This window comes from Mesocricetus auratus, unplaced genomic scaffold (assembly GCF_017639785.1).
Source record: "Mesocricetus auratus isolate SY011 unplaced genomic scaffold, BCM_Maur_2.0 Super-Scaffold_100004, whole genome shotgun sequence".
NCBI classification, from domain to species: domain Eukaryota; kingdom Metazoa; phylum Chordata; class Mammalia; order Rodentia; family Cricetidae; genus Mesocricetus; species Mesocricetus auratus.
Window position 1 is genome coordinate 54,051,026 of NW_024429189.1, and position 15,211 is coordinate 54,066,236.

A 15,211-nucleotide genomic window follows, 5' to 3' on the forward strand; every position below is an offset into this window, starting at 1 on the left:
TCATAAACACAAACATTTCTATAATTGATAGCAATCCCCTATCATAAATTACATATTAATGCTTGTAACTGCTGAAAAACATCTAATTAGCATTATTAAAATAATTCCAACACTTTATACTACTGAGCCTATTTGAATAAAGTAGTAGCTGTTAGCTACTCAGAAGTGTATTGAACTATAAAAATTATCAGTAATCTCAATACTGTATTTCTTTTATTTAGAAAGAACATGAGTTGATTATATTGCATTAACCAAATTTATTTTAATAATTATGATACACAACCTTCTTCTAGGACTTTTAAACAGGTGTTCTTATTAAGTCACAAAATTATCATGAACAAAAGGCACAGTCAACATTTCAGGAAAGCTATTGATTGATTAAGCATGTGTACCTAAGACTCCTATATAAAATATTAGAAATATTGTGATATAATTTGACATTATTTTAGCTTATTGTATGATTGGTTTTCTACATAATTTCTATGGCAAATGACTGTCAACATCTGATTCTTCCATCTACTAGGTAAGTTTCATGTCCTCTTATGACATTAGCTGCATCTTTTAAAGATTTTGTACATTCTTCCTTTTTATGGAAAGATATTTAAGAGCAGGAACAATTATAACTATCCCTAAACATAGTGATTCCCTCTTAAAATGTAATTTTATTGAAGGATATTTGGATCCCATAATTATACAATCTTTGTGTTAAGTGTTACAGAATCCATAGAGACCAAGGCCATGTACCCAACATTTTACTGGGTATTTACATAGATAACCACTCACAGAAGCAAGAAATACCATCTTCCATTTCAAAAACACCGGCCAATAATCTGTTAAGGAACCTTTTAAGGAAACCTGTTGTTGAATCAAAATATTTTTAACTATTAATGTAGTTTGCAATAAAAGCATGCACATTTGTCTCACAACAGAACCCAACTGACAATGGAAAGAAAGAATCAGACCATAGTGACTGAGTTTCTCTTCCTGGGCCTCACTGATCATCTCCATCAGATTCTACTTTTCACCATACTTCTTCTTGTTTATCTTGTCACCCTGCGGGGTAACCTGGGCATGCTCACTTTCATATGGGTGGACCCCAGGCTGCACACACCTATGGCCTTTTTTCTCAGCCATCTGTCCTTTGTAGATGTGTGCTCCTTTTCTTCCATAGCTCCCAGGATGCTGTGTGACATCTTTGCAGAGAACAAAGCCATCTCTTTCACTGGCTGTGCTGCACAGATGTGGTTTGTTGGTCTTTTTGTGGGAACTGAGTGTTTTCTCCTGGCTGTCATGGCATATGATCGGTATACAGCCATCTGTAAGCCCTTGTTGTATACACTCATTATGTCCCAGAGTGTCTGTGTGCATCTGGTTGTAGGGCCTTATGCTTTTGCTATTCTAAACATCACAACTCATACAACTGACTTTTGGCTTACCGTTCTGTGGTCCAAATACCATCAACCATTTCTTCTGTGATGTTTCCCCATTATATTCCTTAGCATGTGCTGACACCTGGATAAATAAGATTATCCTTTTTGTCTTGTTGGGAGCAATAGGTGTGTTCAGTGATTATCATAGTTTCCTATGTCTGCATCTAGATGACCATTTTAAAGATTCAAACAGTTGATGGGAAGCAAAAAGCCTTCTCTACTTGTTCCTCTCACCTGGCAGCTGCCTCCATCCTATATGGGACTTTTTCTTTATCTATGTTAGACCCAGTGCAAATTTTTCCTTAAATATCAACAAAATGATTTCTTTGTTTTATACTGTGGTGATCCCCATGCTGCAACCCCTCATCTATAGCTTGAGGAACAAGGAAGTGAAGGGTGCATTTAGGAGAAAGATGCAAAAGAAACATTTTCCAGCATGCAAGTAAGGTCGAATTGTGCTAGTGTTGTGCCTTAAATGTCAATGCATAAGTATATTCTCAAAAGGACATTTGGAGTGGAGTATAGGTTGTAGGAGGAGTCTGGTTTATCTGAAAATTAGGGGAGGTTTAAATATCTGCTTCTGTTTTTTGTGATATATCTGCCAATGTAAATTTATGCAGAGTTGGACTGGGAGCATAAGCATAAGTTTATGCTAGAAGACTACTCAAGGTCAATTATTTGCCATATTTGTATGTTGTTCAACCTGCTGATACTTTTAAATTCAGTAATAAAAACTAAATGATGACTGTTCATAATACTACAAATAAGTTCGAAAGAAAATAACAAATTGGAGTTATGCATGTGTTATCAATTAAACCACATTCATAATATATAAAGAATAACTTCAAATTGAAAACCATAATAATAAAGATAATTAAGTAGCTACACAAATGAAGAAATAGGCAACTCACAGAAATGAGGATGTTATGTATTTTTAAAAAGACATGCAAAACACAACAAAAACTATTAAATCTGTGTCTTGACCATAAAGTCAAATTAAGAAATCAATGCAGTACATTTCAAGGGAGATGATATTCCACGTTGGAAGAATTGCTTAAGTATGGCCCTCAGCACTGGCTCTGTAAAAGACTTCAAAAAGTGCAACATTCCTGATTTTTCCATATATTTGTTAACTTTGCGTGTATGAGTGTTCACACTTGTGTACATGCCCAGGTTCATGTATGTGTGTGGTCAGTGGGAAATTTGCCAATGACATATTTCTCCCTCTACCACATGCATTCTGGAGACTGAACTCAGGTCACTAGGACTGATAGCAAATGTGCTGTGACTTGACTTCTCAAATTTTAATAAGGTTTATATTTTTACTCTCTGTATCACATTATTTTCCCCAAACATCTCCAATATTATACAACTACTCATGTAACTAACTCTGTAAGAAGAATGTGATCCATATAGTTGCAATTCTGGTGATTGGTAAAATATCTTTAGATGATATTATGAAGAAATCAAATACTAATATAATCTTGATGCATAATTGTAACTGTATATCATTCATCTTACATGAATGAACAATATCAATGTGGAATAGAAAAGAATATTTTCTCAAATCCCACAGCATATGCCCTGCTTCTGAGATCTTATAAGTGATGCACACTTGGTGTACCATTGCCAGTAGGAGGAGTGATTGACAGAAACTGAAGAGTTTTTTTTCATCATTGTGCAGGAGCTGAGTGTTTAATGTTCAGAAACAAGATTTAAAAAGAGAGGAGGAGTGGTGACAATTTCTGCTAACCTTATGTCTTCTGCAGTGGTAGTAATTCTTTGACACAAGTGTTCATGATCCTATCACCTGCATTGACTAATCTTGAGTCTGTCTTACTGGTGTATTCCTTCCTTCTTATAATGCTGTGAATGTTTCTCAGGTCTTTGTAAGGACAACAGTCATCAGGTGATATATTACTTGATTTTATATAATAAATTCCTCTTTGAATTCCCACAGGTGAATTTTAAGCCTTGGAAAGTCTTCCCCCAAACTAAAATATAATGATAATAATTTAAAAAATCAGTTTAAAGATCAGTCCTTAATGTCTGGACTAGAAACCTTCTCCCGAGTTATTGGAATTCTCCTGGATTTGTGAATTCCTCCATAGAGAGTATTTTGTTTTCTCTAACTCCAAGGGCATTGTCCACCAAATATTTTGCTCTAAACCATGTACATTAACCAAATCTTGTAACTTTTTTAGAAGATTATTGTTTTTTACTTAGAGAAAATTTTCTCCAGTCCTCACACAATATCACCTTGAACACTGCTACTGATTATTAGGTCTAAGTTCCATAAAAGAGCTCTAGAGAGATGGCTCAGTCAGCAACATGTTTCTTGTACAAGCATGAGGACTTGAGTTCAGATCCCCAGGGTCCATATAAAAGTCAGGTGTAGTGGCAGAATTTCTCTATTTTTACATCTTGCTATTTAGTAATGTAGGTTTCTTTTCCTGTTGCTTGTTATCTGATTGTAGAAGAACATTTAAAAAATGGTATCTGCCTTAACTAACTTTAAAATAGACGAGAAATTTCTTGAAAAGACATACATGTGCCTAACATGTATACGAAGAACATTAAATACTCTTACTACAGAAGTGGAAATCAAAACCATGTGGATTTCCATCTTACTACATCAACAATGATGATTATTAGAAAGACAAAAGTATCTTGTGAGTATATGAATAAATTATATAGTAGCCAGGAAAATTCGGAACATTCCTCATAAAAAACAGTATAGAGGCTATACAAATGAAAACAGAATAATAGCAAGCCAGCAATACCATCTGTGGATGTAAGTCTGTAGGAAATAAAATCCATGTGTGATAGACAACTGCAGCATTCATTACAACAATTCACTACTACAATATTTATTATAATTCATAATATTTAGGATAGTGAATAAACAGAAATTTTCATCAGCAAACAAATAAATAAGAGGAATATCACACAAATACATTGTATTACTGGTCTATTGTGAACAACATGAAATACTTTTATTTCTTAAAATATTAATTGATATGGAAGACATTAAACTAGGTGAAATAAGTCAGACACAGGATGAAAACACCAAATATTACTTATAAGTAAAATGTTGTAAAAGTTAATATTATAGAATATAAAATAGTAAAGGCCCTTTTAAGTGCATTATAAGCTACAAGAAAAGAATCATAAAATAGCAATTACAAATATATTCAAGGACCTGAAAGTGACTATGAATAAATCCCTTAATGAAGTCTTTGAAAATACATACAAACAGTGGACTTAAATGATAAAAACAGTTCAGCACATAAGAGTATCAAGAGAATAAAAAATAAAACCCAAAATTTTACATAAAATAGGAAATGAAAAAATGGAAGTAGTAGAAGAAATGTAAGAGGGAATCTCAGGTGTTGAAGAGAAGGTAGAAGAAATGAACACTTCAGTAAAAGAGAAAGTCAAATTTAAAAAATCCAGGAACATCACATCTATGAAATCTAGAACAGTATAATAGGATCAAATCTGTGAATAATAGGAATAAAGGAAGGAAAATAAACCCAGGCACAGAAATTACTTTCAACAAAATTATAGACTAAAATTTCTCTAATCTAGAAGGAGATGCCTATCAAGGCACAAAAAGCACATGGGACATAAAAAAAAACCCCAAACAAAAAGCAAAACAACAAAAAAAGGACCAGAATATAAATTCCCCATGACACACATTAATCAAAACATTAAATTTGCAGAACAAAGAAAGGCTATTAAAAGACACATGGGAAAAAGACTAACTATTATTAAAAGGAGACTCATTAGAGGAACATATGACTTCTCAGTGGGGACTCTAAAACACACAAGGGCCTCAATGGATGGTCAAGGCCATTGGCGCTACCCCAGATTATTCTGTTCATCAAAACTATGAATCACAATGAAAGGCAAAAGAAAAACTTTCCATGATAAAACCAAATCTAGGTACTATCTGTAAATTCAGACATACAGAAGTTGCTACAAGGAAAATTTCAGTTTGTACATGGCTGCATGTACAAGGATGCAAATAAGCCCAAAATTCAACTCCAAATGTATCAAGAAACTCAGCATAAGACCAGTTATTCTGAATCTTCTGAAAGAAGAGAAAGTGGTTAGTAGCTTTGAACTCACTAGAACAGGAAAAGACTTTCTGGACAGAGCTATCTGAACTATTAGCACAGACACAGATCAAAAATTGATAAATGGGACCTCATGAAACTGAGAAGCTTCTGCAAGACCAAGCACACTATCATTTAGATCAAGCAGCAGCCTACAATATGGGAAAATTATTTTTTATTAAGGTCACACATTGACTGTAGGGTTAACATCGATCCTAAATACATGAAGAACTGAAAAACCCACTAGATATTGAAAATTAAAACTGGGGTACAGATCTAAACAGAGAGTTCTCCATAGAGGACACTTAAATGACTTAGAAACACTTAAAAAACATTCAATATCCTTAACCATCATGGAAATTCAAATCAAAATTACTGAGATAATAACTTACAACCCCTCAGAATGCACAAAATCAATAAAGCAAGTGACAGCTCATGCTGGTGAGAATTTGGAGTAAAGATGATACTCATATATTTCTGGTAGGACTGCAAGCTTGTAGAGCTACAAAATGTCAGTTTCCTGGGAATCTGGGAATAGATCTTGCCTGAGTCCCAGCTATATCACTTTTGGGCATATACCTAAAGGACTCCAGCCACTACTACAGAGGTACTTACTCATCTGTTTCATTGCTGCTTTACTCATAATAGAGAGAATTTGGAAACAGCCTTGATACCTATCAACAGATGAATGAGAAATGCAAATGTTGTAATTTACAGAAAGGAATATTATTTAACTGTTACAAATGAAATAATGAAAATTCCAGGTAAATGGATGGAACTAGAAAAAGATCACCCCAAGATTTTTCTAAATCCAACTCAGATAAAAAATGAAAAATATGTATTGTATTTTGTTACATGTGTTTGATTGCTGTTGTCTTCTATTATGCTCTGTATGTATGCAGATGTAAAAGGTGTATACCAAACCAGCAATGAACCCTGAAATCTGCAACAGTGACCTGTATGTGTAATAAACTTGTGTAATAGTAACACAAATATGGTTGTAACCAACCACTATCTGGTTGGATTTAAGGTCCAATCCATAAGATGGAAAACTGCTCAGGTAGCCAAAAATCTCAAACTAGATATGCCATGGACCTAGTAGAAAACCAAATACTATTGTAATGGAGCAATAAAATGACAAAGGACATCATTCTTTTATTTCCATAGATCAGTGTCTTGCTCAGGAACCAGCAGAGACGTTTTTCTCCTTCAGGAGATGGAAACCAATACAGAGGCCCACAAGTAGACAGTAGGCAGTGAATCAGAGACTTTGGAACATTCACTCCTTATTGGAATGTATTTATCAAACCTCTTCCCCAAGGGCTCAGGCTTCTATGTGGAAGAGGCAGTAGAAATGTTGTAAAAGCCAGAGGGGATGGATAACACCAAGGAAACAACATCTTCCTGATACAACAGCATTGATGCACATATGAATTCACAGAGACTGTAACAGCGTACACAGGGTATATACAAGTTCAAGCCAGCTAGTATCCCAACTCAGAGGAAAAAATGAATTGTTAGTGCACTTTCCTTATCAACAACCTGTCTCCAACTGACATGTACTTGTAAAGGAAAAATTAATTTTTTTCCAATGGTGTACCATTGGATATAAAAACCACGTTAAGGGAAGGCGCATGCTTAACAGTAGATGGCCAACACGAAACAAACTCAGTGGTGTTTTGGGGCTGATTTTTTGTCTCATAGTCTTTGTCTGGTTATTTTTTAATCTTATTGGCATTTTCCTGGTATATTATATGTTTTTCTGGTGTGTGTGTATATGTTTCTTGTTCTTTTGTGTTTTGCTTTATTGATTTTTTATTTGCCTTTTTGTTTTCTAAAGAGAGAGGAAAAAGTCCTGATGTTGGATGGGTGGGAGGTAGGGGAGCATATAGGAGGAAATATGGAGGGAAAATGATGATCAGGATAACTTGTGTGAAAAAATTATATTCAATAAAATAGCTAGAAGAAAGGAGTTTAATGCAATCATATATAATCTTGATATGAAATTAAGATGTTGATACTCAGAGGTTCAATTCCCCATATACACATTCATTAATTGAGGCATTATATCTTGTCTCACATTGCACACAGCATGCTATGAAAATAATTATTTGGCAAACAAAATACCTTTGATGTCATGTTTTGATTTGATGATAAGGTTGATGACTACCTTATATGCCATCCTAGAACCTTCATCCAGTGACTGACAGAAGCAGAGATAGATACCCACATCAGAACCCCTGGAACCCAGTGATAGAGATGGAGGAGTGATGAGCAAAGGTGTCAAGACAGTGCTAGTGAAACCCACAAAGACAGTTGACCAAGACAAGAGGGAGCTCTTGAATCCTAGACTGCTGGCTGAGAGGCCAACCGGGGCCTGATCCATACTCCACAAATGCAGTACCAGTGAGGAGGCCTCAGAAATCTCTGGGGCCTTGGGTAGTAGATCAGTGTTCATCATGGTGTATGAATGAACTTTGGGAACCCATTCCACATGGAGGGATGCCCTCTCAGCCTGGACACATGAGGAAGGGCCTAGGTCCTGCCTGGATGAAATGACAGACTCTGGAGATTCCCCCAAGGAGGGCCTCAACCTCCCTGGGTAATGATGTGGGGATTGGGCTGGGGGATGGGTGGGTGAGGCTGGTGGAGGGACAAGGGAGGAGGGGTGGGAGAGGAAGCTGGGATTGACATGTGAGGCATGCATGTTTCTAATTTAAATAAAAACATATATTGAGAAAAAACTGAAAAAAAGAAAATAAAAACACTGTAAAGCTTTATGAACTCATGTACATCAAAGGTCTCACCATATGTAACATCTTCTAATTATTTGTGGAACCTGAGTGAAGTGTTCATTCGTAGTCAGTAATAAATATTCTGTTGAAAATTGTGTTCAACCTGGAGTCACCAGGAAGAGAGAAAATGTGATAGGGAAATAAATTATTTTTTCTTAAAAAAGAATAATTACATGTAAAAAGAAAGAGGGAAGTTTGGATAATTAGGGTCCGAGGAAGGAATGTGCATGCACGTGCATACACACACGCACACACACACACACACACACACACACAACTCTCACACAATTTCATTAGTAATATTCTCTTTGAGAAAAGATGCACTTAAACAAACTGTGCTTGGTCATAGTGTTGATATCTAGTTGATTTGTCCCTTCAGAGGTAAGCCCCCAAGGTGTTAAGTTCTTTGGGGACTTGCTTCTGAATAATTGTAAGATCACATATTCAGGTCCCTTATTTTGCTAAATAAGGGAGCCAATGATCAGGCCAATTTTTCTCCCTTTGTGTCTAGGCCCATCAGGATAAGAAGTTCATCTTTTCACCACCTGCTTAGAATGTCATCCATCTCAGAAGGGTTACTGCTACAAAGTCTATTAATATTTTTCCTGTGTTTTAGAAAATGACTGCTGCCTTTGAAGCAACTTAAGATGCAGAAAGCATATCTTTAAAGAAGTGAGTACATTGCATTTTGCATTGTGGGATGTGCTTGAAATACTGAGGAGAAGTACCAGGTACAGTTTGAAATTTGATTGTAAAATAAAGATTTCTTTATTTTTTTAAAATTTACTCTTCTCACATATTACATCTGATTGCAGTTTCCCTTCCCCTTCTTCACCCAGTGCCCCTTCATCCTTTCTTCCCCACCCCTACTCCTCCTTTCTCTTAAGAAAAGGGCAGGCCTCCAGAGATATCAACCAAACATGGCATGTCAAGTTATAGTAAAATAAGGTACTTCCATTCATATTAAGTATGGATTAGGCAAGCCAGTAGGAGGGAAAGGGTCCCCAAAGCAGGCAAAAGAGTTAGTGACAGCCCCACACCCACTGTTAGGAGTCCCACAGAGACACAAAGTTACATAACTATAACGTATGTGTAGAGGATGTAGGTCAGACTCATAAAGGCTCCCTGACTGTCAGATGAGTCTCTTTGGATCCCTTGAAACCTTGGTTAGTAAAGTCTGTGGGCTGTTTGCTTGTGGTGCCTTTGAGCTCTCTGGTTCCCACAATCCTTCCAGACTCATACAGGCTCTCTGTGAGTCGAGTCTCTGCGAGTTCCTAAAAACTCTGGCTAGTAAAGTCTGTGGGCTGTTTGCTTGTGCTGTCCTTGACCCCTCTGTTTCCTACAATCCTTCCTATCCCCATTCTGCAGGACTCCCTGAGTGAGTTCCACCTAATGTCTGGCTATGGGTCTCTGCATTTCTCCCATCAGTTGCTGGATGAAGCCTCTCTGATGATGACTATGCTAGACTCCGGTCTATGAGTACAGCAGAATACCATTAGGAATCCATTCACTGCATCTATCTATCTATCTATCTATCTATCTATCTATCTATCTATCTATCTATCTATCTATCTATCTATCTATCTATCCATTTACTTATTCATTCATTCTTTCAATCGTTCGTTCATTTATTTTCCTGATCTTGTTTGGTTTTATCCTTCATCTCTGGGTTTTCCAGACTCTGGTTCTTGGCCTTCCAGGCAGTCTCTGTCACGGGTTTCTCTCGCAGAATAGGTCTCAATTTACAAATCCTCCTTCAGGTTCTGTATTTTGTTCACGTTGACTAAACTACTGATCTATGTCACATTTTCTGAATTGATTTGCCTCGATTTTTTAAAATTAAATATGTTTTACCCTAGTTTTCCATCTCTCCTCTCTTTCCACTTCCTCCCTCTCCTACCACTTCCTCTCTACCCACCCACCAATCCACTCCTCTGTTTCTGTTCAGGAAGGGTTAGGTCTCTTATGGGTATTAAGAAAGCATAGCATCTCTAGTTGCAGTAAGGCTGTATTAAGGCTGGTCAACACAACCCAGTATGAGAAATAGTTTCCCAAAAGCCACTAAAAGCATTGGAGACAGCTTCTACTCCCACTGTTAGAAGTTCCACAAGTAGACCCAGCTACACAGGGTCCCATGCTTCCTCCCTGGTTGTTGGTTCAGATTCTGTGAGCTCCTAGGAGGCCAGTTTAGTTTTTTCTGTGGGTTTTCTTGTGATATCATTTTACCCTCTGGCTCATAAAATCCTTCCTCTCTGTCTTCAGCAGGATTCCCCAAGTTCAACCTAACATTTGGTTGTGTGTCTCTGCATTTGTCCCCGTTAGTTACTAGATAAAAGCTCTCTGATGACAATTGGGGTAGGCACCAATCTATGAGTATAGCAGAATATTGTTAGTCATCATCATGCTGACATTTTTTTTTGCTTTTCTCCAGTTATGTTTGGTTCTATCCTATGTTTTTGGGTCATATGGCCTCTGGATTCTGGCACCCCAGGAAGTGTTAGGGGTGAGCTCACTCTAGTGGCATGGGTCTCATTGCCTTAACTTTTGATAAAAATGTATATATTCTTGAAAATTGCTAGGAGAGTTTAAGCATCCTTATGTCTTTTGCATACCCTTCACAAGTGTGAACAAAACATGGCTCTGTATATTATGTAATAAGATAATTAGCATATATGCCCACATTCTCATAATAATTTGCATAAATATCACATGATATACATATTTCAAACCACTATGTTATACATGGAATATGCACAATTTTGGGTTGGGGAGGAAAGGGTTTATTTGGCTTACAGGATTATAGTCCATCCTCAATAGAAACCAAAGCAAGAACTCCAGGCTGGAACCTGGCATCAGGAACTGAAACACTGACCACAGATGAAAGCTGCTTATTGCCTTGCTCTCCATGAACTCATTCAGGCTGCTTTCTCATACCATCCAGAACTACATGACCAGGGGTTGACCCTTCCATGTCAATCATTAATCAAGAAAACGCCCCACAATTGCATACAAGCCAATATGATAGAGGGATTTTCTCAGTTGAGGTCTCTCTTCCTATATGATGTGCACAGTTTTTACTACCAGTCATAATTGCAAAATATACATTTGACATCTCCCATACATTGAATTAATTTCATTATTTATACTTAAGAATTTATATAAAATATTGCAAATCATGTGAAATATTTTAGTTGTTTTAGCTCAGTAGAATTCCTTTCCCTTACAAGTTTCATTGTAAGTTTTTGCAAATATTTATCAGATTTGTTGATGTCAGAGGCATGCCTCTGATGTCCTTTGGTGACATCATATTCTTTATGTATAATATGCAGTCAGGAGACTTTTCTACCACCCCATTCCTCACTCGATTTCTTCCATTTTATGATGCTGGTTTGAGCATTGTATCTGCCAAGAGCTACATTTTTCTATTTCTAAGGAAGAACTTTATGACTATGATCAATTGTAACTGTACTACTAAATGCAGTAATTTAATCATTATTTAAATACTATTTTATAATCTGAAGGATTTTAGATCATATAGGCAGTCACCATATCATGGGAATAGCAACATAATCCAAAGAGATAAGAGTAAGCTAACTCTAAGGTTTAGAAGGGTATTGCCACAACTACCCAGACATAAAAGTTAAGAATATTAATTATTTCTCAGTTCAATAATACTTCCAATCATCTGTTACAGGATACTTAATGTAAGAACATTGAATTAAAAACTATTGCATCTGTTAGTGACCATAATTAAGTAATAAAGTTCACGTAGTAAGTTTAAAACTAAATAGTAATTATCGTGTCAAATGCAGTTTTATAACATGAGAGAGCCTTACAGCACTTGCCAGACAATTCTTGATAAGAAGGGGGTACAGAATCCAAAGAGCTCAATCGTAAGTTACTGAATATTACATAGGATTTTTGCATGACTTCCTAGATCTATTATTACAGTAACAATGTTGCTGAGTTGTCTGTAATAAACATACTGAAGATAATCTGACAATGATTTCAAATATCAGTTCAATGAGTTTGGTAAGCCATAATTTTTATTCTTTTGACAGGTCCAAACTGACCAATGGAAGAAAAGAATCAGACTGCAGTGACAGAGTTTCTCTTCCTTGGCATCACAGATAACCTCCATCAGAAGATTGTTCTCTTCATCATCTTTTTCCTTGTTTATCTTGTCACTCTTGGGGGTAACCTGGGCATGATCACTCTCATATGGGTGGACCCTAGGCTGCACACACCTATGTACTTTTTTCTCAGCCATCTGTCCTTTGTAGATGTGTGCTCCTCTTCTTCCATAGCTCCCAGGATGCTGTGTGACATGTTTGCAGAGAACAAAGGCATCTCTTTTGTGGGCTGTGCCGCACAGATGTGGTTCTTTGGTCTCTTTGTGACAACTGATTGTTTCCTCCTGGCTGTCATGGCATATGATCGATATACAGCCATCTGTAAGCCCTTGCTGTATACACTCATTATGTCCCAGAGGGTCTGTGTGTGGTTTGTCATAGGACCGTACGTCCTAGCTGCTTTAAATATCACAACTCATACAACCTTGACTTTTTGCTTACCATTCTGTGGTCCAAACACTATCAACCATTTCTTCTGCGATGTTTCCCCACTGCTCTCATTAGCATGTGCTGACACATGGATTAACAAGGTAGTGCTTTTTGTCCTGGCTGGAATGATAGGAGTTCCTAGTGGTCTGATCATCCTGGTCTCCTACATCTGCATTCTGGTGGCCATCTTGAAGATCAAGACTGCTGATGGGAGACAGAAAGCCTTCTCCACATGTTCTTCTCACCTAGCAGCTGTTTCTATTCTTTATGGGACTCTTTTCTTCATATATATCCGACCCAATGCAAGTTCTTCCCTGGATATCAATAAAGTGATATCCCTATTTTATACTGTGGTGATCCCCATGTTGAATCCCCTCATCTACAGCTTGAGGAACAAAGAGGTGAAAGATGCCTTAAGTAGAACATTGGAGAGGAAGAACTTCCTAATAGGTGCTTAAGACAGAATTCTCATTGTGTCACACTTAGGATGGTGGTGCAAAATTTATGTTAAAGAACACTGGGATGGGAATCATAGGTCACATTATGAACCTGGCAATGCAGTTGGAAGTCTTTTTGAAAAGTGAAGACATGCCAGGCAGTGGTGGCAAATTCCTTTAATTTCAGCATTCGTGAGGAAGAGGAGGCAGATCTCTGAGTTTAATGCCAGCCTGGTTTACAGAGTTAGTTTCAGGATAGCTAGAGGTACACAGAGAAACTTCATATTTGATGCCCCTCCCTGCCAAAGTCAAGATTCTTCTAAATATTTTTTGCCCAGTCTTTTTCTAGCCAAATAATAGATATATTGAGATGTACAAATACATATTAGAAGATAATTTAGATGAATATTATATGAATGCATGTGTATTTCTTAATATAGACATAAAAACTAAATGCTATCAATAATATATCAAAGCATGTAAAATAAAATACAATAGAAGAAAAGACGTTTTCAAATATGTTCCATCACAAATAACATTTATAATGTATAAAAGAGGTTTATGTTAAAAAACAAAGGTTGAAAGTAATTAACTTGGAAAATTATCAGTAGACAATGAACATAAATGAGAGCATAAATCACCAAATATGTGAAAGTTAACCTTGCTTTTTCTTTAAATCATCCAAGGAAGAATAATTTAATTAATCAACCAGTGTAGTAGGTTTCATCTCACATGAAACATTGCAAGATTTTTTTAACTAATGGTTAATGAGATTCCTGTTTGATTATATATTTAACTGTTTTTTATGATTATTCAATCCTAATCACAAAGACTGTTGGTAGTTTCTATTAAAGATGATAATTTTACATGAATTTTTCTTCAGAAAACACTTTAAGATATTTATATCTCATATACATAAGTGCCAATGCATACAGTTATACATATGGCAGCAGTAATGGAAAAGAATGCAAACAGGATGAAATAACTCAAATACATACCATGGTAAGTAAAGATCATTTTTTATAAATATTGCACACTTTACAAATTGAATGATAGAGCACAATTTGATATTGTTACAGTAACAGAAAAAATCAGATTGCGAATCATTTTGCTGTAATTACTAGATTTTCAAAAATTGTAAATGTATATATGAATAACATCTGCATGCATAGACATTTGTGTAGAACCTAGAGAAATAGTGAAAGAACATTCACTTAACTGTGGATACTGATTACTTAGTCAAGAATAGATTGGCAGTATGTTAGAGCTTTATTAATCTACCTATGGATCCCTGTCCTTTCATCCTTTCTGTTTCTCCTAGGCTCAGCCTAGATGGACCCTTTCTCCTTATGGTGGACTGCTGCTGTGTTTATCTAGCTTCATTTATTGGAAGATGTGACTAGATTCTGCTCATGGGGCAGGCTAGAATGCATGGCAAGAGGATACCTCATACACAAAAGTTAGTTCTTTATCAGGGAGTAGAAACACACCAGAAGCTGCTACTCAAAACACATGTAATTCTTGGCAGTAAATTGCATGGACTTGCTTTTGACCCTGAGACACAAGTTAGCTTCCCGCTTTATCTTCACTGAGCTCCATCCTGCTTTATCTTTTCTTTTCTTTTAACACCATTTTAGCTTTGAGTTTCACAGATTCTCCTGCATCATTGTGTATCAAGTCACAGGATTGCTTGCGCTGATGAGTCCTTTTTCTGCTCTGTCTCCTCCCCACTTGACATTAACAGATTTCTGTGCCATTTAATGTTTGGGCTGGGACAGTATTACTGGGATGGAATGTACTTCTCCCACATCTGGTGAGTGTAGCAGCACCCTGTGCCTCTTTCATTGTGAATATAACTTGTGTGTG

The 15,211-nt window shown here is 36.5% G+C and overlaps 1 protein-coding gene and 1 pseudogene across 1 annotated transcript; both read left to right on the top strand.

Annotated features, from left to right (window-relative positions):
* The first annotated feature begins 942 nt into the window (after positions 1 to 942).
* Positions 943 to 1,876, top strand: LOC101826055 (annotated as a pseudogene).
* A 10,545-nt stretch (positions 1,877 to 12,421) lies between these two features.
* Positions 12,422 to 13,366, top strand: LOC101839619 (olfactory receptor 998-like). Its single transcript, XM_005065069.1, has one exon. The coding sequence runs from the start codon at positions 12,422 to 12,424 to the stop codon at positions 13,364 to 13,366; it is 945 nt and encodes a 314-aa protein (XP_005065126.1).
* The last annotated feature ends 1,845 nt before the right edge of the window (positions 13,367 to 15,211 follow it).